This window comes from Lipomyces tetrasporus (genome assembly GCF_029532465.1).
Source record: "Lipomyces tetrasporus strain NRRL Y-64009 chromosome Unknown POJ06scaffold_1, whole genome shotgun sequence".
Taxonomy (NCBI): Eukaryota; Fungi; Ascomycota; class Lipomycetes; order Lipomycetales; family Lipomycetaceae; genus Lipomyces; species Lipomyces tetrasporus.
Window position 1 is genome coordinate 508,008 of NW_026611596.1, and position 26,361 is coordinate 534,368.

Consider the following 26,361-nt stretch of genomic DNA (forward strand, 5'->3'; position numbering starts at 1 on the left):
GGGGATATTTCGATGGATTCCCACGCACAGGGCGAAGTAATGAATTACTAACAAATCGGAGTATGAAGAGACCACCCCAGTGTGCCAATTACGTGCACGTGCTTTGTCCTACGGATTGTCGGAGCGAATATAACTTTCCCTTCTTCAACTTCGAGATCTAATTCGTATCACCGCTACTTGACTCACCGCACACGAGAACTCTGATTTACCATGACAACACAAACTAGCATTTGTAAAAACAGATCGTTGAGGCGTGTGTGGCATCCCAAGCAATAAAGTTAACAATGACGTTTGAAAGTACATACATGCCAAGAAGAAATAAATACCGACCCAGACCGGGCTCCTCACCAAATCCCACGTTTTAAGCCTTACTCGTCGACATTAGTCCACAGCACGGACGTAATTAGATGGGAAGCTGCCAATTGTGCCGTTCAGTTCGCCTAAGGTTTTTTTTAGTTACAAGTTCTCCTAGGACATGTAAAGGATACAAATACCTTCAGTCCATCCTTCACCGGTATTTCCGCCGGTTAGCATAATTTTGTCACCCTCGTGAATAGTGAGTTCCGCATCTGATCGCCCAACATAGTCATACATTGCAATCTGCACAACAGTCAGAATATCTCCATACGCAGCTGAGACAAGACATACCACATAATTGATCTTCTTGGCACCCTTCTTTGGCGCAACTGCTGGTCCCTTCTTTTTACCGCCAGTAGCAACCGAGGTGGTCGACGACGACACCGACGAGGCGCGGGTACGATCAGGAATGATCTCAATATAGCTGAACGGGACCAAGCCTTCACTAACACCATTCCGCACTAGAACCCACCCCGTACCATCATGTGACTCTAGAACTTCCAGTTGATCGCCTTCTGAAAGCGGGATTTCCCCATCTCCATTCGGAGTATATGCGTACTTGGCACGCGCTTCTTCTGCCTTTGGTCCCATAACTGGGAATGCGTATGGGTCAGTCGTCGTAGCTGCCTTGGCTGCCGTCTTCGACCCAGACCTATGTCGACCGAACCGAGAGACAGTATCCAGCATGGACGAGGTGTACGACGTCACAGTACTCGTTCGCGTAAAACTTACACCATCGTCGCTCTCATCCCCATTAGCCAAGCTACTACTCTCCGCATTTTCTTTGTTCTTCTTCTTTTTTTTCTTGGAGACCATTCCGCTACAGTCAGCAGGAACTTTCATTTGGCACTTCGCATGACACGTGTAACCACAGTCTCGACATTTGAATCCATGGCGCGTCAGACCCCACATAGTGTCATTGCAAAACATGCACGTAGTTGGGATCTTGAATGACACGTTCTTAAAATTATGCGGCTTTGTACCCTTAACAATGTCACCGACAACTAATTCAACTGTTTCTACTTCGACTTCCAGCGCAATTCGCTTACTGTCAGCCACTGCCGCCTCACGCTGGGTCACAATTAATTTTGTAAAGACCTCGTCAAAGTTTCCTTTGGTGGGATCCTCTATCGCCTGTTCACGTTGCTTATACAAGTACTCGATATCTTTCCGCTTCTGCTCAACTGTAGCACGCAATTCCTGAATCCCACGTCTCGACTGCGCAATCTTATTTCGCAGATACACCTTTGCAGGTTCGTCGGTAATCATTTCATCGTCATCATGCCAAATAGGGGAAGGCTCATACAAAAAATCTGGGGGAGGAGCCCAATCAGGAACTGCATTATGACGCATGAACATGGCGGAATCAAGACCAGGATCGTTAAGTGAGATTGAATGAGTTGAAGCAGCTAGGTGGTCTTTACAGCGTTCTAAGCACGCCGTCTCAAGAGATGTTGCCTGGGACCAAATGTAGTTCAACTTCCTGACTCGCGCCTCGTTGAGATCTTGCATGCTCTGCGAGAAGTTAGCGAGGTTCAAAAGCGATTATTGTATCTGCACGTACATCAAGAAGAGCTGGAATATCTTGGAAGTAATACTTGTCCTTAAGACGATTCGTAACGTTGATGGAGATAAGATATGAATTCTGAATCCTTAGCGAGAGTTCACAGCAATGTCAGGAAGATGTACCTTAGAATTATTCATATCCAACTGATGTTGTTCATAGTGTCTTGCAGCCTTCGTCTTCGAGAGTCAGCGCAGTTGTCATTCGAGATACCACCTCCCACAACATACCTTACTATTGTCAAATGACTTCTCGACTTTTATTCTCGAATTTTCGACAACTTGGCATGCAGCATCATACACCTGCTTAGACTTCTTCAAATCAGAGTATGCCTCGTCTCGTTCCTCAATCAACTTCTCATCAAAGGCGACATGCTATATGCCCTGTTAGATCTTATGCAACGCTATATATTAATTCAACACACCTTCTTTCTAAACTCCTCATAGCGATTCTGTAATCCCCTCAGTTGGTCTGCAACTTGCAGTGTAAGCTCATTTGATAGCCTATCCTTTTCGTTTGCCATGTTCTCGGTCTGAGTGAGAATGTCTGTCCACGTAACTAGACTCGCCCTGCAAGCAATTAGACGCGATCTGGATCACACCATAGGTCCAGACTATCCAAAGAAGCTAAAACCATACGATTCTAGAGATCCTGGAGTAACTTGAGGATTATCACCAACGCTCAAACTGATACTTTTCTTCGCCTTCTTGTCGAAATACTTCTTGGTCAGCATGAGCAACTTCGCGGAATACTCTTTCTCGAGAGCCGCTCGCTCGCGATAGAACATCTGGACGTCCTCGAGCCATCGCACACCGTTTCCTATCTAGTGACCACGTCAGTACATGAATAATCGTAAATCTTAAATACAAAATATATACCCATGATTCGGTGACTTTAAAGCCGTCCTAGAGAATCGAAGTTAGATCCGCAGACCGCAGACTAAGTAGATCGGAGAGAGCAGATGAATGATCGCAAGCATATTGGGCCGATGCGAAACGCAGCATACCTTTAGCTCAGTACCAAAGGAGAGTTCGTCTCCCTGGTCATCTGGACCGTCCATTGGGATTTGATTCGCAGTTCCTCAATTAAAATGAGCTCGTTGCTAGGCAGCACTGACCGTTATTGCATTCCAACCATACACACGTGTGACACAACTTCCAAATCGAGTAGGTATGCAGTAAGGTCGTAGCACTTGCGTCATATAAGCCGCGCTACCACTAGATATACAACATGCACCGGGTAACTCACCGCCAACGTGGACAAATACATCACGAAAAATGTTCACATTCTACTCCTGGACCCGTCTCGTGCTCTCCGTCCAATCTCGCAGACACACGCCCGTTAGACCATCTGATCTGGCATCGCATAGTCATTGTACTGAATAGGTGAGGTAAATAGTCTGCGATTGAGGATATCACCTTGCGATAATCATTCTGCGCTCGCAAATCTTTTGCGTGATTTTCAGGCCATCGTGCGCTCAACACGCAAACTGAGATAATGTCTGATCGGAATACAGCAGCACCTGCCTCATCTTCATGGGACACTCCCGGGCCCGCTGCATCGTCCTGGGGTGCTCCCGCTCCCGCTACGTCGTCCTGGGATGCCCCTGGGCCCAATGCATCGTCTTGGGACACCCCGGCGTCGAATAGTTCTTGGGAATCGGCGCCACCACCTAGGCCGGCTGCTACTCCAGCTACTGCTCCTGTGCCTCGACAAGCTCAGAATGGTCCGCCGCCAGCACGCGCGCTGCCGACTGCTGACTCGTGGGCAGGTCCCTCGCCTTCTGTTGGTGATTCGTGGGGTGCACCTGCTTCTTCAAGCGGCGACTCATGGGGTGCTGCTCCAGCCAAGCAACAAGATTCACGAGGTGCTCCACCATCCAAGCCAGCATCCGCAGGGTGGGAAAACGAGACGGCCCCCCCGCAGGCATCTAACTGGGAAGAAGACAAGCCGCCACCGAAGTCGTCTGGAGGGCGGGATGCTCCTGAGCCGGCCAAGGCGACCGATGGCTGGGGCACCGCCGCCTCAGCAAAGTCCAATGACGACTGGGCACCTGCTCCAGAACCGACCCCGCGCAACAATGGCGTCAGCAAACCTCCGCCGCGCAAGACATCTGAACCAACGGACCAGGACAGCATTTCTCCACTTGTAGTGAACGAATATGAGGTAGCAGTCAAGTTAGCTGATCTGCAGGCTGATCCCAACTCACCACTCTATTCGATCAAGACGTTTGAGGAGCTTGGTCTGTAAGTATCATATCGCAATAGATTTGGGGCTGAGTTAATAGAGTCTAGGAAAGAAGAATTGCTCAAGGGGCTGTATGCGATGAAATTCCAAAAGCCGTCAAAGATCCAGGAGAGAGCTCTCCCGCTACTACTTAACGATCCGTATGTAATTCTTTTCTTTCTTTGTATCGTTTTACGTCTGACAAGAATAGTCCGAAAAATATGATTGGCCAGTCCCAGTCTGGTACAGGCAAGACTGCTGCCTTTGTTCTTACTATGCTTTCTCGTGTCGACGAGTCTGTACCAGAAACGCAGGCACTGTGTCTTTCGCCATCTCGTGAGCTTGCACGACAGATCATGTCTGTCGTTCGGCAGATGGGCCAGTTTACTGGAGTGTCCACTGCCTTTGCTATTCCCGGTGAACGTGGTGAACGTGGCCGAACTGTCGCGGCGAACATTGTTGTTGGTACCCCAGGTACCGTTCTCGACTTGATCTTCCGGCGCCAACTCAAAACCGACAAGTTGAAGGTATTTGTTCTCGATGAGGCTGACAATATGATTGAGGGGCAAGGCCATGGCGAGCAGTGTATCCGTATTCGCAACACCCTGCCTGAGTCGACCCAGCTCGTCCTATTTTCAGCAACTTTCCCAGACGAGGTTTCTGAATACGCAAGGAGCATTATCCCAGATGCCAACGAGATTCGACTGAGAACTGAGGAGCTGAACGTGGAAGCGATCAAGCAGCTGTATATGGACTGCGACAGCGAGGAGCATAAATATGAAGTTCTGGTTGGCTTGTACCACTTGCTTACTGTCGGCTCGTCTATCATATTCGTTCGTACCCGTGCGACTGCGGATGAGATCCAGCGAAGGATGACCGAAGACGGGCACAAGGTATCGGTTCTGCATGGTGCATTTGAGGGATTTGAGCGAGACCGCATTATTGATGACTTCCGGGCTGGCAGGAGTAAAGTTTTGATTACGACTAACGTTCTAGCTCGTGGAATTGATGTCGCGAGCATTTCTATGGTTATCAACTACGATATTCCCACGAATGAGGTTGGTGAGCCAGATCCTCAGACATACCTCCACCGTATTGGGCGAACGGGTCGGTTCGGTCGTGTCGGAGTTTCGATCTCGTTTATTCACAATGAGCGAACGTGGCGGCAGTTGGATGAGATTCAGCGGTACTTCCAAATTGAGATGACACGAGTGCCTACCGATGACTGGGATGCCGTAGAGGATATCTTGAAGCAAACATTGAAGGGCGTGAAATTGACTTAGATGAACGTATAGTGCGTAAGGAGTATCTACATTGTTATGATTTAAAATTCATATTGTACTTGTGCTATAATTACTTTCGTTTCGAAATGCCTTATATTTACATTGTTGATCTATAAAAACCATACCTCCGGAGCCAGAATCGTCAATCCGCTTTGACAACCCATTGCAAAAAAAAAAAAAAAAAAAAAAAAAAAAAAAATCCAGAATCGATTAGTGACCAATCTTAAAACACAAAATATCATTCTTCCCCTCATCGACCGTATCAGTCTTAGAGACACGCACCCCTCCAACACCTTCGACGAATGCGACGGGCACGTCGCCCATGATCTTCCGCACTACACTGCCCACCTGCGTGCCACATTTGACTAAAGTACAATCCTTAAACACGGCGTCGTCTGTGGACGAGTTTGTAAAGTTGTGGATGTTTCGGACCGAGAACACCGGGACGAGATGTAACTGGCGTGCAGCGGCTTGTAATGCGTAGATTACGCCAGTGGAACCCCATCTATAGAATAACATGTCGCGTAGTGTATCTATCCGTCTATGGAACCAGTCAGTAATTGAGCCGACCATCTGGTAGTTTGGCAAAAAAATACATTTGCAGCCGCTCATCTGTGATTTCTTTCAGGTGAAACCGATTTTCGTGGTCCTCGACCTTTGTGACGAATTCCTGCCCACCTTCTTCGTAGTTCACGTATCTCTGCTTGGCCAACCTGCGAAGAAACACTTCCGATATTGCGGACGTAAGCACAATCTTATCCCTGTCGGGATACTTCTTGGTTATCCGATAAATACATCTGTCTGCATCTGGATGGTCGATCTTATTTAACGCCAAAACGGTCGGAAACTTCTCGTCTACGAACGCGGATACGACTAGCTCGATCGTGCCATCGGACCATTGCTCCAACGGTTCAGTCAGCTTGATTCGATCAAGGCAGCGTTGCACGACCGCAGCTGTACTGCCATAGCCTGAGAATTGGTTTTGCAGGGTATCGACCGCGGTTGACTCTGTGGGAAAGGAAACGTTAACAGCAAATCCTGGTATCAGACTATCGTTACATACTTGTTGCGGTATGTCGCCGCTTGATAGATCCCCTACGCTACTCATGAGCATGGGAAGAAATCGCTAGAATATACTACGTACCATTTCTCTTTCAGATTCCCTTCAATCCACCGCAGGATTTCGCCACGCAGCCATTCCACGTCCTGCAGAGCGTCATACCCGCTTCCAACTCATCAGCATATTTCACTCCCTCAATACCTCCATCGAACAAACCTCGTAGCCTTGCCCTCTGCATCCGTCGACCCCGATACGTCAACGACATGAATCAGCGCATCAGCATGCCGCAGGTCGTCCAAAAACTTATTCCCCAGACCACGTCCTTCATGCGCCCCAGGCACTAACCCGGCCACGTCGAGAAGCATCACGGGAACAAATCGCTTGCCGTTCTTACACGATCCGTAGTTCGGGCGACATAGGCCAGATTTTCCGAATCGCGCACAGGCACAAGCAATTTGCAGGTATCCTTATCCCGTTAGTTTAGAAAATTTTGAATCGCATTCATTGCGTCACACCAGTTGCCTTGTTCGGGTCGATTGTGGTGAAAGGGAACGCGCCCGTTTTGGCCGTTGCATCTGTCAGGCCTGTAAATTATTGTTAACTAAACATCTGTTCTGAGTGGCGCGTTCGATGGCATACTATTTAACCTAGGTCAATGCTGGTTAGCACCACAGATTCGACTCTATTAATTCACTGATACATACATGGTGGATTTCCCGCTCGACGGCTTGCCCACTAGCCCAATTAATGGATCACGAGCCATCTCTGTTGCTCAAAAATCCGTCGGCAAGCGTTCGGAGTGCCCGTTTCAGCTCTGCTGAATATATCCAATTTATCGTAATTATAAGTATACTAGCGGGACTACGTGCGGCTGACAATTTTTCTGCCGCGCTTCGGACTCCACTTTAACCCCATGTCGTAAACTTTAGTAGCAGTGCTATATTACCACCTGTATTAACTATGCACAATCAATGAAACGGGCCCTCCGCTTTAATCTCTATTCCATAGAACATTGCGCACGCAAGACAAACGGTACTTCCAATACATGCTCAATTTTCCAAGTTAACATTGCCAAGCAGGACAAAAAAAAGGTCGTAATAAATACAAATACAAAGGTCGGTCGAAAAGTACAGTTATTATTAATACACTGCCTAGAAAGCCACCAGGCCGAGCGCAAACGAGATAGCGACGACAACCGCTGGAGCAACGAACGAGTGCAAACCGGCGCCTTGTCGAACAATGTTGGCAACTGCAGCACCGGTGGACGTGGCGGCGGAAGACGCGGTAGAGCCGGTCGCGGAGATCCCGATCGAGGACGAGGCAGTGCCGGTGGATGCGACCCTCTTAGTCGCAGACGCAGACGCAGCTGTGGATGAGCGGGTAGTGGTCCCGCCAACTGAGCTCAGAACAGAATCGGGAACCCACTGGTTGGACGGACCATCAGTACCAAGAGGTTGGCCAGCGCCATCAGTAAGGTACTGAGACGCCTCTTCTGGCATTGCGGGTAGCGTGTTGTTGGCCTCCCAGAGATCCTTGACGTAGGGCGGGCATTCACTGGGCTTGTTTTTCGCGTGGTAGCCACCATTGCCGGACGGAAGAGTGGTGATGTTGAATTGATGCTGCAGGTTATAGTAGTCGGGAAGCAACGTGACGTTCTTCTGGCCTGCGGTGACCTCAACGAGGCCATAGTTGTTCGCCTCCTGGACATATTCATAAACCAGCCCACCTGAGAAGACGGGAATCATTTGGGAGGAGTAGATTGCTTGGACCTCTGTGAACTCACGCGGTTCAACGATATTACAGCCGTACTCGGAGAAGAAAATTGGAATAGAGTAATTATTGAAATTGGCAACCTTCTCCTTGTAGCCAGAAACGGTGTAGGACGACTGACCACACCACGAGTAGTCATTAAGTCCAAAGAACTCGGCACGCTCGGCCTCGTCACCGCAGTTAAGGTAGTGAGCAAGCTGGTATCTGTTCTCAGAGACGTCGGCGGCACAATATCCCACAGGAATAGTTCGAGGCGACTGCATAGAAATATACTGCTTCATGTCACGGATAACTGCCTTCAGGACAGTGGCGGTGTCGGTCGTGTTGACGGCATTGACGACCTCATTAGCAGCAACAAATCCAAGCACGTTGCTGTAGCTGGCGAACGCGTCGACCGTAGCGAAGTTGTGCTGCAGCAGAACATAGTTGTACGAATATATTGGGTAGTCACGGGCAATAGACACGTCAGCGGTGGCAACGTCGAGCAGTAAGTAGATGCCATTATCCTGAAGCAATTGCATGCACTCAGAGTGGTCAGCCGCGTTGTCGACGTGGTAGACGCGGATCGTGTTCATACCAAGAGCCTGGCCGAGGTCAGTCGGAATGTAAACAAAGCTAGGCCGAATGACAATCGTTAGGCAGTCAACACACCTTGATATAAGGAATGTCGCGGCTGCAAACATCAATGTCCATCAGAGGATCTGTCGTCTCCCCGTTCGCGTCCGGAGGTTGATAGTCAACACCTGGCAATGGTTAGTATGCTGGAATGACTGCAGACAGCACAATCGAAGCCAACCGACAACTTTGCGAAGATTGGGAGCGGAGTTGCATGAACAAGCTACAAAGCAAATTCTACATACCTTTGATATAGAAACGCTCGCCGGTGACAGAGTCGAAAAAGGCTATGGTAAGGGTTAGCATGAACTAGACAGTCTCGGAGCGAGAACTGCTATCGAAGCACCGCGCACTACAAACCGACCATTTCCTTTGACGACGATGGGGTTGAGGTCTGCAAACACGACCGACGCGGCGACGAGCGCAGCCATAACAGCTGACCCGAACTTCATGTTGGAGAGTGGACGGAGAGTACGAAGAGGCGTCGATATTGAAGTTGGCGGACGAGGACGAAGACGAGTGAGAGCGACGAAAACCTGATGTAAAGTCGGCAACGCGGCGCACCAAACGTCTGTTCCGGGGCCGACGGACACGCGAACTCTGTAAGCGTGGTGGGGCGACTAGCATGGCACTAACCCCTATCTGGCATAGCGCGGCAGGCACAGGCACAATCTAACGCGGACGAACAGCGCCAACATTGCATTAGCCCCATGTTCATGAAACCTTAACTAGTACGTGTGCTGCACACTTCACAAGGTTGACTTACATTCTTGTCCTCTTTTGGCTCACGGGACCAAGCCGTTTCGAGACTGACCAACGGCCGTTTTGGGAATCCCCACGGCAAAACGGTAAACTTAGCTCCAAGCCTCACGCACGTATCATCACCGTCACATACTCTTCTTCACTCATGAATTCACTCTGTTTGTCTCGCCTGAGTGCTCGATATCGCGCGCGTGCACTTCCGTAGAACCCAACGAGATCTTGGACATTGGCCACCGTCCACTATTTAGGGCTGGTCACGATATCGCCTACTGGGCGATATCGCCAGAGAAAAATTCTTGGCGATAAATTAGGCGATAATATCGCGAAGATATCAAATTAGGCGATACGATATACGATATTAATGATGAATATCGTATCGTATCGCCTAATTTGCACGTGATCCGCGTCATGGGAAAGAAACGACCAGAGATAGAAAGACTGACTCTGTAATTACTCAATTACGTGCACGCTAAAGCCCCAAGCATAGATATTTATGAGTTATATTGATCATATTCGATAGATCCTTCTTTGATCTCTGTGTTTCTTTGTTAACAATACAACATGACGAACTCCAGAACCCTGCCCTCGTCTACCACTTATCTCCAGAGGCATATCCATCTCTCATCAACATTTTATATTCTCATCGTTTCTGCGCTCATTGAGTGCCTCCTGAGACCCAACATATCTCGTCCTATGTTAAACACTCTTTCAACTGCAACTTCTGATGCAGGAATTGCAAGGTAATCGCGCGCAGCTAACGCCATCTGAGGAAACTCTCCTTGATGTGCTTTCCACCAGGAGCACAGCCAACCCTTTTCTTTCGTGGCTAGTCCAGTGACAGCAATAGGTTCACTGTTAAAGTAATGATCTATATCAGAACGCTGCTCCCTTCGGGGCTGTACTCTTTGCAACATCCTGTCCTCTAACGTAGTCTGCCTCTCTAACGATGAGCAAAGTGGCTCCGGCTCTAGTTGAGAGGGATAGTCATTGTAAGGATCTAGTGGGTGAGTTCCTACGAATCTTAGGGCCTCGCGCTAGGGCGGTACCAACTTGGCCAAAAGACCACGATAATCAATCTTAGAATTGATTATGGCCCACTGCGCATTGTATAGTGACCGCCACCACTAGGGTCCTGACAGTCATTGTGAAGTCTTTCCTTTATAGGATTCACAATTGACTCCCCATCGTCGCCAAGCTCTTTCCGTAATAACCCACCTTTGACTCGTGGATCTAGCATTGCTGCTGCGTAGTACGTGTTTGACTCGTCCATAAAAGTATAGTACTTCTGGTACTTGACCGACCCTGCTGCAACGGCAGCCGCTATATCTGGCTTCAGGCCCGAAAATTCTTCCTTACATTCAGCGGCATCCACCAGAAGATCTGAGAGCTCATACTCCTCGATCTGCCTCTTTGACGCAAGACCATCATCCAGCATTTGATAAGTTGAGTTCCACCTGTTATCAACATCATATGCTATAAACTTATCAGGCAAGTCATTAATTCTACACACATTCTTCCAGCTCTGCTTTCGTTGAGGCGTTCTTGCAATCCAAAGAGCAAGGATTCGAAGTCGAGCCATCGCAGTGTGTGCTCCAATCCCTTTACCATCTCGAAGTTGATCACATGCCTCATTTGCACTCTTGCTGTCGCCTGATTTCAGAGCAGAGAGTATTTCCTTAACAATAAGGTTTAGAATATGTGCCAGACAGCGGATATAACTATCAAGACCTTGAAATCGTATGGTGCTGTTGCCTAAAACGACGCCATCTGCTCTACTCGCTTTAGTTGAAAGATTAGAATAGAGTTCTGAAACTAAGGTCTCATTATTACTCGCATTGTCGGCAGTAATCGTTAAGAGCTTGTGCTCAAGATTAAGCTCTATCAGAAGATTCTCTATCATCTCTGCCATATTCTCTCCACTGTGCGCACCTTCAATCTCCTTGAACTCAAGAAGGCGTTCTTGGTATTCAAAGTCTTGATTTAGCCAGTGCCCTATGACCGCGAGAATTGCAATAGAGTTCTTGCTGGTCCATGCATCTAGGGAAAGTGCAATTGTACTGCAGGTAGCAGCTAACTCCTCTTTCAGTTTTAAGCGATGCTCCGCAAAATCAGACTCGATCCGACGTCGAAGAGTGTGTCGCGATCCAAATGGTAGTGTAACTCCAGGGAGATCTTCAAAGATTGAGCGAAATGCCGGTCTTTCTATAGCGGTAAAAGGCTGCAACTCTGTCACCGTCCATCGGAGTAGATTCCTTTCCAGTCGCGCTTGATGCGAGAGCTCATCGCTGTGCTTCCAAGCGGCAACAATTGTTCTCTGTCCGGGAGGTGAAACCGTAATACCATTTGTAATGCCGTGCTTTTGTAGATGAAGCTTTATATTACTAGTTGATGTTCCCCCCACAGAATTGAAAGTCTTCCAGGCGCATCCAGCCTGCTGACAGCGAATCTCTTTCTCCTGTTCCACGTTCTTAGATCTCCTATTGACAAATTGCTTATGGGGTACCGCTGTGACACTAAAGTATCCCCAAATCCAATCTGTAGCAGGTCTCGGTCGCGACTTTCTGCAGATACTGGAGACGGTATCAGCGCCTGACGTGTTTGCTAATAATTGAGAAGCTGATTCTTCAGGAAAGACATTGCTTGCGACATCATCGATAGAGCTATCAACTGTTGATTGCGCGGTCAATCGAAGACTTCTAGGAAGTCGATCTTGAGACTCCGCTTCCTCGTCACTACCATCATTAAGCCAGTAATAGTCAAGTTCACGACGGGAGCTGCGGGGAAGGCTACTAAGCTCTTCGTTCGTCTGTGAACTGCTAAAGCGTTCGTCAGCCATGGGAGAGAATGAAGATATGGATAATGATCTAGGACTGGCAGGAAAGTGGCAAAATTCTCTACAGCTTTAAGTTAATTTCGGGATTTTATACTTCCGCTTCATCGCCAAGTTGGCGATATCGTATCACCGTATCGCCTAAAATACGATACGATATCGCCAAGTCGGCGATAAGTTAGGCGATATGAAAAAAAACCGGCGATATCGTATCGTGAACAGCCCTGGCACTATTTGCTGATGTATCATCGGCACAGAGCCATGAGAAATCGCTACAGTTGTTGAACGCGGAGACAAAGCTGTTCAGGAGTTCCGACTTCGATACTATTAGTGTAATGTATGACCTGCCTGCATTACGCAGGTATTTCGGCCAGGCGAGTTCGTTTTGCGATCACATTCTGCTCCGCATGTGCGGAATGTAATACACGCGGCCTGCACGAGTTTATAAGTGGACAGACAAGAGCACTGCCGAGAAACCGCGATAAGCGTATCAAAATGGACAAGGTCAAGGCGCCGGACCGCACAAGAGAGTAGTCCAAAACTACTTATGAAGGCATGCAGATAAGTAGATTGAACATCCGCCCTGATGCTACCAGATGCAGTGTGACTATTTAAGTAATGCACCGTGGTGTGTGGCTGCGCGAGAGGTTGGCCATTTAAAAAGTGACACTCAAACACTAGTTTATTCCAAGAACTACACAGTAGAGAACCTTCTGTGCATGCAATCCAACGCGTCAGTTCGTTTTTCCAACCGCTTTTCTTCATGATGCGACACGACATGCGACACGACATGCGACGCGACAGGCATTTGGTTGTCTATCTGGAGTCCAGGATGGCCATATGGTTGACGTCTTTGCCGCCACTCTTGGAGATCGTGCTAGTGGGACTACATGCAGGTGTGTTATCATTTCAGGTCTAATGTAAAGTATTTAGACTACCGGAATAAACATGACTCAAATACAAATAGCCAACAGGCAAAAACTCAAAAACGCCATTCGCTTCTCTATCACCCAAAATGTTACAAAACTACGCCTTTTTTTCAACTCCGTAATCGCTGCCAACGACATCAGATCCAAAGCCATCAATAATCTCCTCCTCATCCGAAGGCTTTCCCGGCGGCAACACTGCCTCCACAACATACGTCTCCTCCTGAGGGAAAAAATAGCACAAAGCCCAGTAGACCAAAGATGCACAGAAGAAGCCGTAGAAGAAACCTAAGTAATAGAGTCGGACCATCCCTTCAATCACATAGATGTTCGGGTTAATTGAATGAATGAATCCGGGGAGTAGAGGAACCCAGCCGCAAGTGAAAGCCACCACAGCCCGCCAGTTGAAGCCCCACTTGTTGTATCGATAAATACCGTTTGTGTTGTACAGCTCGCGGACGTCATATTTCAATTTGTGCACGAGCCAATAATCTGAAAACAGGATACCGGCAATCGAAGACAGCCAGATAGAGTATCCAGACATGAACGACAAGAAAGCAGTCGCTGAAGTGAGAATGTTCCACGGCGTGAGAGCCCAGGCACCAAGCAAGGCAGCAATAATCTGGCCACGTCGAATGTTGATATACTTTGGGAAGATAGCGTTAAGATCATTGGCGGCGGCGATGGAGTTTGCGGAGATGTTCTGACCGATCTGCGCAACAATGAATGCAATAGCGCAGAATGCCGCTGCAGCACGGCCACCTCGAGATGTCCAGTGGTCGATCAACAACAGAGGATCCCACAAAATTGTGCCGTAAACCTTGAGCGTACCGGCAGCACCAACAACACCCATAACAGCCATGAGAACATTAGAGAACGGAAGAGCAATGAGCTGAAAGAGAATAGAGTACTCCTTGCGAGTGTAGCGAGAATAATCGGAAGCGTTAGTAGCATAGGTAGAGCCACCACCCATATTCGAGTATAGGGCCGACATGAAGGCCCACGTGAACGCCGAGCCGTGAACAGTATTTCCCTGAGCAAAAAGAGATTCGCCCGGGAGCGAGTCAGCAGCCTGCACAACCCAGCCCATGATAGCGAAACCGCAAATGGGAACGAGACAACATTTGAACATGAAGTACCATCGAGTATTTTCGACACGAATAAGATGGACAGGAACACACAAAAGGAAATAGATGAACCAGCTGATCATGAAATTTGTCTCAATATTGGCGGACTTGGGTAGGTGGTTAGGAAGAGTACGAAAAGATGGCCAAATGGCGAAGAGTAGGGATCCTAGACTCATTAGATACTTTTAACTACCCACGACAAATATACAACAATACGTACGAACACACTCGGCACCAGTATACGTCTGAATGCCGTACCAGAAAATACCCGTAATCATACGCATAAAGACCATGACGTAGGAAAAGTAGAATCCAAACGGCACTCGCGAGAATACGGGAAAGCACACATGGTATCGCGCACCAGGATGGGCATTTAACGTAATCACGATAGCGATTAAGATATTGGCAAGGGCAATGTTAAAGAGAGACCAACGCCACGAGAGACCAATCTGCATCAATGAAGCAGCGGCACGCCAACCACCGGGCGCAAACGCATCTGAAATCCAGTAGAGCGCCAGATTGTACCATCGCCACGTTCGTCGTTCCCAAGGGACAGGGTCCAAATCTGCAGGGATCCAGTAAATACAGCAATCCCTACACAGCGCATCGATTCAGCACATACCTTCGTTACTCAATCTCTCAGAGTTACTAGACTTAAGCTCAATTTTCTTCAGAAACTTTCCCCAGGTCGTTGTCGGGGCCGACCTAGGTGAAGCAGGAGCATCGGTGAGCTCCTCAGTAGCGCTGACCTGGACGGTCTTGTCAATGTCAGCAAGAGCCATGGTGACAAATTGAATATATCTTCCGGGACAAGCTGAGCGTGTTCAGATCCGGGAACACAACAGTCGCAAACAGTCGAAGAGGGGCTGACATCGCGGTATTTATAGCCCGTGGGCAATTAAACACCACCAACACAGATGGACTGTAGACATGTGAGTCTAAACCCAAACAGACCGGCACTGAGCGCCGTCAGGGCCGGATCTCACGATGGCTGCAATCAGAGAGGAGCGATTAAGATATTGTTATCAGAGTCTGCGGCCCCACATGCGCGGGACATAAAGGTACGAAGCACGAACTGTACCCATGATGTACCAATCGGAGACAGGAATAGCCGCGGTGGCAATCCACACAGTCCTGCAAGACCTAGACACTATCAACACTCTGAATCCGCGGGCTTGAGATTCCGGTACTAAGGGTAGTAATGGATTCGAAGAATCGCTAGTTAAAACGCCGCAAATCTTTTATCGCCGCCGTTCGGTTGCTAGCAATTCCCCGAGTCGAGCCCAGCAACTGAATATCCATCCTTATTGCGATTCACTAGTCTATTTCATCGAAGACCAGTAGTCTAATACTTTACATTGACTGTTGCGATTCAATGGCATCGAAAATTATCAAGCTCGAGTACGAATACTGGCTCGATAACGCGGAAGCTGGAGACTTGGCAAAGGGACAAATCAAGGAAATTAAAGACTAACTTATCTGTTTTACCGAAAATTGAGTCGCCTTGATGCCCTACATAGATTTTTGCAGCCATAACATGGATGGCGCCCTTATCTTAGTGCGTACACTGTAGCTCGAAATCGAAATTTATTATTCTTACTGGTCACTAGGACATGACATCTATAATACGTAGAACTCCGGTCATCAGCTTAAATAATTATTGTGCCATTTTGCATGAAGAAGTTCCAATCTTAGTCCGTAATGTAAATTTGCTTATGTGTAGCCTGCCAAATAAACCCCAAGAACTATCTGAACAGAATTAAGGGCGCAAATGAATCCAGGGGGAAAAGAAGTAGGAGACAGTGTATCTGTACGGACATGTCCGAAGACGTATACGTTCTTGTACCTGCTTCGGTACTTGAACATACCCTTATCGCCTATCTCGTCCCAAGAGCGCCAGGTCCGAAGCATTGACCAAGTCTGCCGATATCGAAAATTGTTGCTTGCGAACAGAATAGGCGCAAGTTAAATCCTTAGCTGCCACGGTTTCAGGCTTTTCCGTTAAACCCGGACCGCAAATCTGGCTTCAACGTCTCGGCTCCTAGTGACCGGCCGAATCGGCATTTCATCCGGTCTTCCGTAATTTATGGATGAAAGCTGAGTTCTTTTATCCAGTTGAATAGTAACTGGACATCTCATTCTTGCTACACTGTCTGAGCCGGCTGACTCAGGGAAGGACGGGATAGGACCGCAATGACCAGGAGAAGAGAGATATCTGTGCAGAAACCTTCCGCGTTTGTCCAAAGTACTCTATTAGTAGCGCTGGCCGCTACAATATCAACACGAGGATAACCTCATCTGGCCAGTTCCCGCTCGGGTAAGTTAATTCTTAATGTTAGAAGAGGACAATTAGTAGCTGGAAGCGGTTATCATCCTAAATGCACCAACCAGAACTTCGGCCATTTGCGCGAGTGTCTGTTTTAGACGCGTGGATTGAAAATGCAAGCTTGTCAAATGAAACTTTAAGGTCGCGGCCAAGACTAGCTACGCACAACGCCCGTCAGCTATGCTAAGATAACGGCTTAGCCCATTCATGATACCGCATTCTGAATGCTTTGCAGGCTTGTCAGCCAACCTGCCACGGTCCGGATTAGTTTTCCGAGGCTGAGAGTGGCTTTCTATTCTGTGAGTATCAAGAGCATGGCTATGGTCAGGCCCCGGCGAAGTTCGCACGGGCCGGGCTTGAACGGTCGTTAGGTGATAGCTCGTATTCGTGATAACTAGCATGGGTCGTCAATGGCCTAGAGGTCCGCGAGAAAAAGTAGGACCGGCGGCAATCGGTGACTGCATGCATGATTAGCTGGGCAAGTCTACGGACCGGACTTGGTCGTACCCGCAGATCTGAAATCTCGTGACCAAGTTCATGAATTAATTATCATGGGAGATTTAGAACACCTTCTTTTTATGTGAAAGAAGCAGCCCCGCATATTGGCGGTGTCGGATGTCCATGTGTCGTGATAGGCGCAGCCGCAGTCAACTAGATATCGCGACTCAGTCTCCCAAAAGCTAGACCCAATAGAGAGAAACCTTGGGTGACTTGCACGCGCCAACTACCGTGAAATGGATTATTTGAAGCTCTATCTGTCACTCTCTCCTAATTTGGTGAGCACTGAGCAGTTCCGGGCTAGTTCATCCAGACGTTAAATAACGCCGACCGTATAGTCTTGGAGTATCAGGATAGACTGTAGTGAAGATGAATCCTGGGTTCCGAGGCCAAAAATAGCTGACGGCGCAAGTTTAGCGGGCATAACCCTCCCACAGCGGTACTCATCAGTTATCTATACTTGCAAACTTTAATACCATGCGATTCACATCTTCGTGGCACACATTTAAATGTGTGCCACAATCGAGCTACGCCGGCACGAACGCAAAGCACGCGGCGCCAGTTATTTTGCGTTTGCGCGGTGAACGGGTAGCTTCGCGGTTAGCGCTGCTCACAGTATAATATCGATCGATAGGATTCGCCGTCGCGCGGAAGAACTTTATTTACTGATGTCCGAATCAGTTATATGAGAAATAAGCAATCTTCAGTATCCCTCCTTCGCTCTTCAGTTTTCTCGGCCGCCGAAGGCGATTTGCGGCGACATCCGCCTATCGGTCGTCGCCGGCGAATACTGTACGCCTTCAGCTGCCCGATAAGCCGACGCACGCACCCGCACCTCCAAACATCCGAAAGACTGGGGTTGGCACAGATACAGAGGTATTAGCGACATGCAAATATATTCAAAGCAATACTTTAGAGGCTTGCGGCCGTTTCGAGTTCTTTCTGCTAAGGCAATTTGGAAATTTCTAGTCTGCGGCACAGCAGCTATGTGGCTATATAGTACACTTTAGCCTGCGCGCCGCATTATCATAATAAGCTGAAGCTGTATGTCATTGTTAACCCCAATAACAGGTTCTAATGCGCGGTAAATTAGAAGTTGCATATATATAGTAATTAACTGTGATTTAATTCTACTTCGGATTATATCCTATTCCAACCGATAGCACGCGTTAGATTTTCTCAGTAACAGTCACATCCTTCACTGTAACTGCAACGTCTTCCCCTTTCGATCGGTAAACCCCTTTCCCGGCTTCCTCATCAGCCATCTCAAGACTCATCTCGTCCGTGCCATTATCCATATAATCCTCAATATCGACAGCCAAGCCGAACTTATTCAATACTTTTCCACGGGTCTTCAGCTCACGCTTGCTCATGACCAAGAAAAACACAAGGCCCAGAGCTTCCAGCCCGTGTAATCCCGTTACGAGCTTATAACCAAGCTTGTACTCCGGTGCTTGTGGTGTAGGAAACGCGACGAGAGGGAACCACGCACCCATGGCGCTAGACATGGTATTGCCCATTGCGACTGCTAGCCCGCGCATTTCGGCGTCGTCCTGGAACGTTTCGGCCCCCCAGGTGAGCATCAGACCCCAGAGCGGGTATCCGATTTCTGGAAGGAAAAATGCAAACATCTTCACGCCGAACGGCACATCCCAGATCGCAAGCAGGAGATTACCAAGGAAATTGAAAAATACTGCGAGCATGAGGAAAGGGAATCGTTTGCCGGCGCGATCGGACATGTTTGCGATCAAGTACCCAGAAACAAGCCCGCACGCGTAACCGGCTGTTGGAATCAAGTTGATTTGTTGGACAGTGTAAATGTTAAGCGATTTGAGCCACAAATTCCAGTATGAAGACGTATCGCAGAGATTGAAGAAACTAGTTATCGGTTAGTGCTGTTACTTTTACGTAGTATACATCAGTATTGTACACACATATATGGCCATACGAAACCGTATGGTCTCCATGACTTCATAATCTGGCCCATACGGCTAAGAGTAAGCTTGCGAGGTGGTCTGCGCCCAACTTCCTGCATTCGAATAACACTGTAGTCTCTCTGCACCTGGCTCATCCACATGACGCGGCTATTAATTGGAAAGTCCGGGATCGCAAAGTATCCCAAAATAGCGATCGGGAGGCCAATCAGCCCGTCAATAATAAACAACCATCGCCATCCAGCAAGGCCACCAAGGCCGTTCATGGAAGTGTAAACTCCAGCCTGAATATATCCCGAGAACATGTTCGCAATAGCCCATGCGCCGTCGTAGATCGTCATGCGCTTGGCCAACTCGTCCGGTCGATACCATGACCCAAGAACTAACGCAAATCCTGGATACGCCACAGACTCTGTAATGCCCATCAAAAATCGCATCGCATATATCTGTTTGCATTTGGAATTAGCCAAGTGAGGAGGTTATACAAACAACAACTAAAAATACCAATTTGGCACCTTTGGTAGATGAGATAATCATCACCATAATAGACCACGATAGTTCACAAGAAGGAATCCAAATCGACGGACGAATCCGATTCAGAATCATCTGAGATGGAACAGCGCCGACGATAGATCCGACATTAAAGAATGTCGTGAACAAGTTACGCTCCTGGCCGTACAGATGCAACTCTTCTTTCATACCAGAAACGTATGCGTTGCTCACGTTCGAGTTGTCCAGAGTCTTCACGAAGAATGACAACAGGGAGTATATCCTGATCTTTTGATTAGCCATGAGAAATCAAAATAGGTATGGATACTCACAAGATACACAAGTCGAGCTTCTGTACATAGTTCCTCTCTTTTGGCGGCTTCTTGAAGGTATCCCAAAACTGTCCAAAGAAAAGATCAATCTTGCTAGGCTGGAAGTTCGCTTCAGTATCGATAAAATCTGCGAAGCGGACCAGCCGTTCCTCAGGCGGGATGGCGGTTAGTTCGGTTAATCGCTGAGCCTCGTACTCGCGATTATAGCCCACCCACTTATTGAGCTTCTTCGACCAAGTCATTCTAAGGAGTAAGCCAGTTGTTCGACAAGGGAGTAGACGACAAAGCCGACTTCACTGGGTGCAAAGATGCACAATGTGGCCATCGCGAAGTATTTATGTCAACAGCTGACTGTCCCGAGGCTGAGAGAGATGCTGTCCGTCATTACAATCTGCCAAGACACTTATCAGCCAAAATGAGTATGCAAGTTAGGCAGAAGGCACTAGCAAGCGCCTGTATGCCAATCGCGTCTTGTACGTAGGTGTTATTGACAGTATGATAGGAGATAGTGCTTCTGCACCGTCAATCGATCGACACGAGAAGCCTATGGCACAGTGCAGCGCACAACAGCAATCTGTATGTTAATAGGCGCAGTCCAATGTCTTGGCACATTCAGAATCGCCAAACTATGCCCGCCAGAGGATTTAGATATAGGGCGACTTTGGATGCGATGCTGGTGCAGATATATGTCGTCAGATATATATATCGTCATGAATAACTTCAAGTCCATCAGACTAAAATTCGAAATTATTATTTAAAAGTAGTCTCATTGTCGTGTACTAGAGGTCGGCTCAGAGCGATGTCGGCGACCTTATCGCGGACATGGAGAACCAAGAGACATGGCTTGCCGAGTGCACGGCTCAATTCAGTGCGAACACTCTAAACAAGCATAATCGCTATCAGTAGCGTCCGAGCACGTCGTCCAGGGGCAATTTGGGTCTGAGCCCTGCACGATCCATTGTATATATACCCCACTATTGTCTGCAAAACTTCCTCTGATCAATTAGCAATTTATAATTCCGTTACACTCAACTACTTGTTGAGCAAGCCGAGAGAGAAACAGAGAAATAAATATGGGCGTGTGCTTGTGTGACAGGTTTGCCAGCTCAATGCGTTGTCGGCAACCGCCATCCTTGCGGTTCGAAAAAGTTAGTCCGCCTGATAAGACAAATGTTCCGAATATTTCATGTCCCGCTACCGGCTCTGACCTGTACCCGACAATTTATATCTTGAACCACTATACTCTCAAAAAACTGCCGAACCGATACCCCCGTTGTAACTTCGCTGAGCATAACCTGATAAGCACTCCGGATGGCAACAAGCATTCTTGGCCAGCCTTCATTTGCAATCCAGAACGACCTGCTTGGCAATCCCTGTAGGCTTGGCCAGAACAGTCACGGTTACCACCATTTCACAAGTCTTGGTGAGAGAAACGATAACTACATCAGCTTGCAGAAGAGTCGCTTAGTCGATAAGTGACCGAAACAGTTACTTTTGCCATTCTTCTCCTAGTGAGTGATCATCTACTTGTCGGAATTGGTTGCTAAGTCACATTATCGAGCCGCACGCGTTGACTTCGGTTCAGTTCAATCAGTGCTCACAGAAAGCCCTAAGACAATGATAATCAATTATCATATAAAACCCTAGTACCCCTGAATAGGAAGAGCAGAGAAGATATGGTATGTTGTATTCCGATAAACCAATGATTTTGGTCGGCAATCATAAAACACAGTATACAGAATTAATGGACAGCAAGACAAATGGCGGACGATTGTGAAGGCGATAGTGAGAAGCGTTGGCTCTATTATGTAGTGGCCTGGCGGACCACATTCTGGTGGTGACCAATATAGTCAGTCATAATGTCCGTCAGCACTGTGAGTCACTTAGTTCACACATTTATGGAGCCAGTCTACCCCTAGTTAATCATAGGCTACCTAGCGGTTAGTTTACAATGTCGGTATTGATTAAAGTTCTTCCTCGTGCTTTCGCCGAATTTGATCATCTTCGCGCCGTGAAGGAAAAATATCGGGCACTACGACTGCACGCTCTCAAAACCGAGGCAGACAACTTCGGATCACGCTATGAAGACGAAGTTGAGTTTCTGGACCAAAGATGGTATGAACGACTTCAGAACCCAAAGGGCGCGACTTTTATTGCCTTTACGAAAAGCACAAGTGCTTATGGGGCCGAGAGTATTGATAAAGAAGACTGGATCGGGACGCAGACTGTGTTGGGTCCGTTTGTGCCAGCAGAAGCTGGAAAATTTATCGACGTCGAGGAAGCAGCGATTACCGGTGGCGCAAAGCCCGACGGTTTTCGGGTTTTCATATTAGTTTCATTTTTCGTGCACGAAAACTACCGCGGGAGAAAGGTCGGCGTCGAATTGCTACGTGCGGCGGAGATATATGCCGGCGAGCAACTGAGTAAGATTGACGGCCACTATACCGGCATATTTGGTCTTGTGGCTAATCCGAAGAACGCGAGGGCATTACGATTATATAAATGGATGGGATTTGAAAAGGTAGGAGAGGCAGTCGATGACGACGGGAGCATAGATGACTATTTACAGAAGACTCTGGTATAATTGGTAGGCGGCATAACAGATTGTACTTTCTAAATGCTTTTGATCACATTACAGTATAATTGTGATTGCTTTGTTTGCCCGAGATGAATCAGACGCCGACAGCGCTGCTGCGGCTGCTTAGGCCGGGAATCAGTTTCCCGGCCAACCAAAAAGTTCGGACAACGTATAGTAACCTCTGCACTTACTTGTTACTAACAAGTGTCTGCACTTCAGAATTTCATAGAATTGCCCTGCGGTTACAAAATCTATCGCGTTAGATGCGGTATTCGCAAGGTCAAACTGATTAATTACATAACGGTGCACCAAAAATCGTCAGAGACTAATACATTATAAAGCTATGTATTCTCATCCAACGACTCAACCTCATTGGTTCTCTCGATGCCAGAACTTTTCTGAGCAGTGGGCATATCAATCTCCTCCACGGTACCATAACCCTCAATATCCCCTCTCGTACTCGCCTCTTCAGCCGTAAGATATATCTTATCGATAATCAAACCATATCTATTGACGGTCATTCCACGCCGCTTAATATCCCATCTATGGTAATAATGTACGAAAACGATGCCCAAAGCGGCGCCGATTGCAAACGCCATAGTGACCCAATATCCGATAGGGAAATGTGGAGCTTTTGGCGTGGGATAAATAAGGAGCGGCACCCATGCACCCATAGCGAATAAGATTGCATTACCGAGACCTGGTAGGAGGCCGCGCATTTCGGCATCTTCTTGAAAAAGTTCTGTTTGCCAGACAAGCAAGAAGCTGCCAATGGGCTGACCCATCCGAGGGACAAGATATGCGAAGAATTTGGCGTGGAAGTTGATGTTCCAGATACCGAGTAGTAGGTTTCCAAGAAAATAGCAAAAGAGGACAATAAGAAGGCATTGAACTCGCCAATGCAAAGCGTCGTTGACAATGGCAAGGAGAAATGCTGATACCATGCCCATTGCATAGCCAATTGTTGGCAGTGTGTTGATCTCCTCCACGCTGAACGTTCCCAGAGATTTGAGCCACAAGTTCATGTAGTTTGCTGATGCGATCAAGCCTGACAAAATAAACGGCACCATGTACGCCCATGGCTTGAACTGCCACCACATCGTGATCATTCGCTTGACCGTCAATTTCCTTGGCGCCCGTCGGCCAACTGCTTCCATACGAGCAACCCCCAGAGCGCGCTCCCGCTCGTTGAGCCAACGTGCCCGCGTAGTAGTAGGATAGTCCGGTAGAGCCCAGAAACCAAAGAATGCAACGGGAAGAGAAATAACACCATCAATGATGAAAAGCCATCGCCAACCTGCTAAACCTCCCCGTCCGTTTAGTGAGTGATAGACGCCGGCCTGAATGTAGCCGGAGATCATGTTTGCCAGCGCGCCAGAGATGTCGAACAGTGCAGTACGCTTTGCGAGCTCTTCGGGCTTGTACCACGAACCGATGATTCTGCCAAACCCAGGGAAGCAGATAGACTCACCTACGCCAACAAAGAACCGAAGTGCGTAAATCTACATTGATATTAGCGTTGAGAACAGAAATGTCGAGAAGACCAGCTCACAGTCTCTGCATTCTTTGCCACAGCGATAAGCATTACGAACACGGTCCACAAAATTTCCATGGACGGAACGACAATTGACGGCCGGAACCAAGTCATCATCAGCATTGCAGGATACGAAGCTACGAGGAAACCGATATTGTAGTAGGTGGTAAAGAGATTGAGTTCTTGGCCGTACAGTCTCAACTACATCATCATTAGTTAGCTCCCGCTCCGAACAAGTAACTCGCAAACGTACGTCTTCCCTCATGCCACTAACAAACGCCGTCTGAACGTTTCCCGCGTCGAGTGTCTTAATCAAGTACGACAGCATGATATACACCCTAAGTCTCAGTTAGCACCACCCCCTGGCAGTCAACGACCGGATCTTCATACAAAATAGTAGCATCAATCTTATTCAAAAATTTCTTCTCCTCAGGGGGCTTAGCTGCCGTATCCCATAACAAGCTGAGCATCCTGATCCAAATTGACTTGCCTGACTTGTCCGCTTCCTTGTAACCCGCGGCCGGCTTGGTGACCGCTGTGTCGGCGATGCCGGTCTCCTTCTCAGTGATCTCAGACATAATGGTATCAGACTTATGGCTTCTGAGAATGGGTGCAGACTGATGAGTGCGGCAATACCGCAAAGTATACGGAGCAAAAGTGCCCAATGTATCAGTGTAACAATAGGGACGGTTTGCGTCCGTTGTCTTCCTGGGTGTGCCTTCCACTAGAAGAGGAGACTCAGAACTCGGCGATCAGTCTAGTACATAGTGTCGACACAGGAGGGCGCGCAGGCCGCAACTCTAGTCTAAGTGCCCGTGGGGCATGACTGTTGTTAGACCCTTCGAAACTATAATTCTGCGGCCAGAGCTGACGAGATATTGCCTAGTACGGGCTTGGACAGTTTCTGATAAGTTATCTATCACAAGCGGCATTGAAATCTTATTTTCCTTCGACAAACGAGTTCAATTCCAGCATTGGGAGTTTGGGACTTGATCTAAGCGCCGACGAGCCAAGACCCAAGCCTGCCCGGCTTATCTGTGGTTTGAGGTTCGATCAAGCTACGGGTCGGTGCGGTGCAAGTGTCGCACACAGACGCGGGAAATTATCGGCATGAACTGTACTCTGGTCGTACTGATTTCCCATATCTAAGTAGCTCTGCTTTAATCCAGGCCCGTTTCGGGGAAACTGGGTGTCTGGGTGATAAAGGTATGCATATGTCTGAGTAGCTTTGATTCGTTCGAGCGTATCAAGCGTCCATGTCACCTGACCCACTTGAATCTGAGTGTAAGGTAACTGTGTCATCAAAGGTAGTCTACTTCAGTTCGAGACGAATTAAAGTTAATCTTCAAATTGTTTAACAGCACGGTAGATTTTGTCGGCTCATGCTCGTTGGAAACGTAGAAAAATATGTCGTCAATATAACGAACATATCCTGCAGGTGGAGAATCAACTGATCCAAGAACGCTAAGGATAAATTGATAGCATAAGCAGGCGCACACGATGTCGCCATCGCGGTTCCTTCTAGGCAAGCATTCTTAACTGCACTAGGATATATCGTTCCACCACCACATACTGGGAGACTAGCCAGGTGAGTATTAGCCGATTCTGACGGCAGGATTCTACTTCGCCTCCAACACTATCTTGTTCCCTATCGTATTTGTACATCCGCGCTACTGTGACCACATCAGCGCAGCACAGCCTGCGTCTCGCGGTAGCAACGTTGTATAGCGTTTCATCTATCATTAATTATGTCGCGTTTATTACGACGTTTCTGTTCTTTCACAACGTGACTCTGAGAAACAAGTGGCTGGAGATGAATAACATGCCCTTAGAACAGCTGTCATTCCTCGATAAGACTGTGCAACGTCGGAGTAGTGGAACGACAGCGAGGACGGTGTCGGCTTTTGCTCGTGTGCACCATGTTGCCGCAGTGGCAGGAGAGGTCTGGAGTGTTGAAAGCGAACTCGGAAGGCTGGAATGGATGATTTTACTGTGCATGCATTATAGGACATATCAAATGCTACGCTTAATGAGCTGTCGAGGTCAGAGGACGATTAATATATATTTGGGTTAACTATATTAAATGTCGATCTGATAATCAGCACTTAGGGCTGTGTCGGATGCGGATATCCGCCTAATTTGACCGTATC

General features: G+C 47.9%; 8 protein-coding genes across 8 annotated transcripts; 2 read left to right on the forward strand and 6 right to left on the reverse strand.

Annotated features, from left to right (window-relative positions):
- Nucleotides 1-56: 56 nt before the first annotated feature.
- POJ06DRAFT_242303 (uncharacterized protein) lies at nt 57-3,072 on the reverse strand. The gene is made up of 10 exons (XM_056186212.1): nt 2,928-3,072; nt 2,800-2,826; nt 2,560-2,744; nt 2,346-2,490; nt 2,152-2,295; nt 2,047-2,100; nt 1,922-2,002; nt 649-1,872; nt 495-600; nt 57-440 (listed from the first exon to the last, which is right to left on the reverse strand). The coding sequence occupies exons 1-10, from the start codon at nt 2,979-2,981 to the stop codon at nt 382-384; spliced, it is 2,079 nt and encodes a 692-aa protein (XP_056047025.1). The 5' UTR covers nt 2,982-3,072; the 3' UTR covers nt 57-381.
- A 147-nt stretch (nt 3,073-3,219) lies between these two features.
- POJ06DRAFT_4428 (P-loop containing nucleoside triphosphate hydrolase protein) lies at nt 3,220-5,568 on the forward strand. The gene is made up of 3 exons (XM_056191039.1): nt 3,220-4,167; nt 4,216-4,308; nt 4,359-5,568. The coding sequence occupies exons 1-3, from the start codon at nt 3,419-3,421 to the stop codon at nt 5,428-5,430; spliced, it is 1,914 nt and encodes a 637-aa protein (XP_056047026.1). The 5' UTR covers nt 3,220-3,418; the 3' UTR covers nt 5,431-5,568.
- Nucleotides 5,569-5,597: 29 nt separating this feature from the next.
- On the reverse strand, nt 5,598-7,370 carry POJ06DRAFT_242314 (P-loop containing nucleoside triphosphate hydrolase protein). Its single transcript, XM_056186213.1, has 8 exons — nt 7,195-7,370; nt 7,130-7,137; nt 7,006-7,074; nt 6,707-6,956; nt 6,575-6,655; nt 6,494-6,525; nt 6,027-6,438; nt 5,598-5,971 (listed from the first exon to the last, which is right to left on the reverse strand). Exons 1-8 carry the CDS (start codon nt 7,251-7,253, stop codon nt 5,641-5,643), a joined length of 1,242 nt encoding a protein of 413 aa, XP_056047027.1. The 5' UTR covers nt 7,254-7,370; the 3' UTR covers nt 5,598-5,640.
- Nucleotides 7,371-7,408: 38 nt separating this feature from the next.
- On the reverse strand, nt 7,409-9,422 carry POJ06DRAFT_242316 (Glucanosyltransferase-domain-containing protein). The gene is made up of 4 exons (XM_056186214.1): nt 9,240-9,422; nt 9,121-9,162; nt 8,912-9,003; nt 7,409-8,844 (listed from the first exon to the last, which is right to left on the reverse strand). Exons 1-4 carry the CDS (start codon nt 9,325-9,327, stop codon nt 7,642-7,644), a joined length of 1,425 nt encoding a protein of 474 aa, XP_056047028.1. The 5' UTR covers nt 9,328-9,422; the 3' UTR covers nt 7,409-7,641.
- A 3,847-nt stretch (nt 9,423-13,269) lies between these two features.
- On the reverse strand, nt 13,270-15,544 carry POJ06DRAFT_272293 (permease for cytosine/purines, uracil, thiamine, allantoin-domain-containing protein). Its single transcript, XM_056189557.1, has 3 exons — nt 15,143-15,544; nt 14,741-15,085; nt 13,270-14,686 (listed from the first exon to the last, which is right to left on the reverse strand). Exons 1-3 carry the CDS (start codon nt 15,300-15,302, stop codon nt 13,494-13,496), a joined length of 1,698 nt encoding a protein of 565 aa, XP_056047029.1. The 5' UTR covers nt 15,303-15,544; the 3' UTR covers nt 13,270-13,493.
- A 2,826-nt stretch (nt 15,545-18,370) lies between these two features.
- Nucleotides 18,371-20,492, reverse strand: POJ06DRAFT_4529 (major facilitator superfamily domain-containing protein). The gene is made up of 4 exons (XM_056191059.1): nt 20,100-20,492; nt 19,783-20,050; nt 19,279-19,724; nt 18,371-19,222 (listed from the first exon to the last, which is right to left on the reverse strand). The coding sequence occupies exons 1-4, from the start codon at nt 20,339-20,341 to the stop codon at nt 18,514-18,516; spliced, it is 1,665 nt and encodes a 554-aa protein (XP_056047030.1). The 5' UTR covers nt 20,342-20,492; the 3' UTR covers nt 18,371-18,513.
- Nucleotides 20,493-21,683: 1,191 nt separating this feature from the next.
- POJ06DRAFT_4534 (uncharacterized protein) lies at nt 21,684-22,850 on the forward strand. Its single transcript, XM_056191061.1, has one exon. The coding sequence runs from the start codon at nt 22,051-22,053 to the stop codon at nt 22,681-22,683; it is 633 nt and encodes a 210-aa protein (XP_056047031.1). The 5' UTR covers nt 21,684-22,050; the 3' UTR covers nt 22,684-22,850.
- Nucleotides 22,851-23,018: 168 nt separating this feature from the next.
- Nucleotides 23,019-24,789, reverse strand: POJ06DRAFT_279339 (major facilitator superfamily domain-containing protein; the record flags this gene model as incomplete). The annotated part of the gene is made up of 4 exons (XM_056189804.1): nt 23,019-24,179; nt 24,230-24,412; nt 24,465-24,549; nt 24,602-24,789. 4 exons carry the CDS (start codon nt 24,787-24,789, stop codon nt 23,019-23,021), a joined length of 1,617 nt encoding a protein of 538 aa, XP_056047032.1.
- Between the last annotated feature and the right edge of the window lie 1,572 nt (nt 24,790-26,361).